Below are 1,008 nucleotides of genomic sequence, written 5' to 3'. Positions count from 1 at the left end.
TCTGACACATGGTTATGGCTAAAACAAGAATATATAAGACGAAACCAAAAGAACTAACTATAAAAAGAAATTATACTAGGTTATGTCGTGGCCAGTGCTCTAGTTATTGTCATGGGCATGACGTTATTACCTCATTTAAAAATCCTCATTGGTGAGGAGTTTGTGTAACTCCTCCACATCATCGGTATTATGCTCATAATCCGCTTTCGATCTCTGCTCATTGACTTTGAACGTCTTGCTTGTATTTGGATTTTTCACCTCCACGGCTCCATTTGGATATTGAGCTTGAACTTCGAAAGGTCCTGCCCATTAGGTCCCCAGCTTCCCTTTGAAAAATTTGAAGTGTGTCTGGTACAACACTTGTTGCCCATAATCAAACTGCTCTTTCTGTGTAATAGCATCTTGGGCTTTCTTCATCTTCTCTTTGTAGAAAACAACATTGTCATAGGCCTCTCGCCTATTTTTCTCAAATTCTTGGATCTCTAGCTTCCTTGCTTGCCCAACTTTATCCCAATAGAAATTTATCTTGTTAACTGCCCATAAAGCCTTGTGCTCAAGCTTTACAGGCCGATGACACATTTTGCCAAAAAGCATCCGATAAGGTGAGTCAGGTGACATCCCAAATAGTGTTTTGTAGGCTGTCATATATGCCCATAATGCATCATCAAGACGCATACTTCAATTCTTGCCTATTGGGCCAACTGTTTTCCATAAAGGGTCTTGATGATTCGATTTGAGAGTTCTACTTTGCCCATTGGCTTGTGTGGGTGATAAGCAGTTGAAATACGATGATGAATTCCATACTTTTTTACTAGGTTCTCGACCGTAGCATTACAAAAATGTGTGTCTTGGTCACTGATGATTGCTTTAGCATACCGAACTTAAAAAGAATGTCAATTTTCAAAAATTGTGTGACATTTGAATTATTTATTGGTGTTGCCTTAGTCTCAACCCACTTAGGCACGTGATCTACTAGCAGCTAGATGTATAAATTTCATTTTAAATTGG

General features: G+C 38.8%; 1 protein-coding gene across 1 annotated transcript; it reads right to left on the bottom strand.

The window, feature by feature from the left end:
- Nucleotides 1–309: 309 nt before the first annotated feature.
- Nucleotides 310–675, bottom strand: LOC130994302 (uncharacterized). Its single transcript, XM_057919348.1, has one exon. The coding sequence runs from the start codon at nucleotides 673–675 to the stop codon at nucleotides 310–312; it is 366 nt and encodes a 121-aa protein (XP_057775331.1).
- Between the last annotated feature and the right edge of the window lie 333 nt (nucleotides 676–1,008).

Source organism: Salvia miltiorrhiza, chromosome 7 (assembly GCF_028751815.1).
Source record: "Salvia miltiorrhiza cultivar Shanhuang (shh) chromosome 7, IMPLAD_Smil_shh, whole genome shotgun sequence".
Taxonomy (NCBI): Eukaryota; Viridiplantae; Streptophyta; class Magnoliopsida; order Lamiales; family Lamiaceae; genus Salvia; species Salvia miltiorrhiza.
The sequence above is the reverse complement of the archived record's forward strand: the minus strand, read 5'-3'. Positions and strand labels throughout refer to the sequence as shown.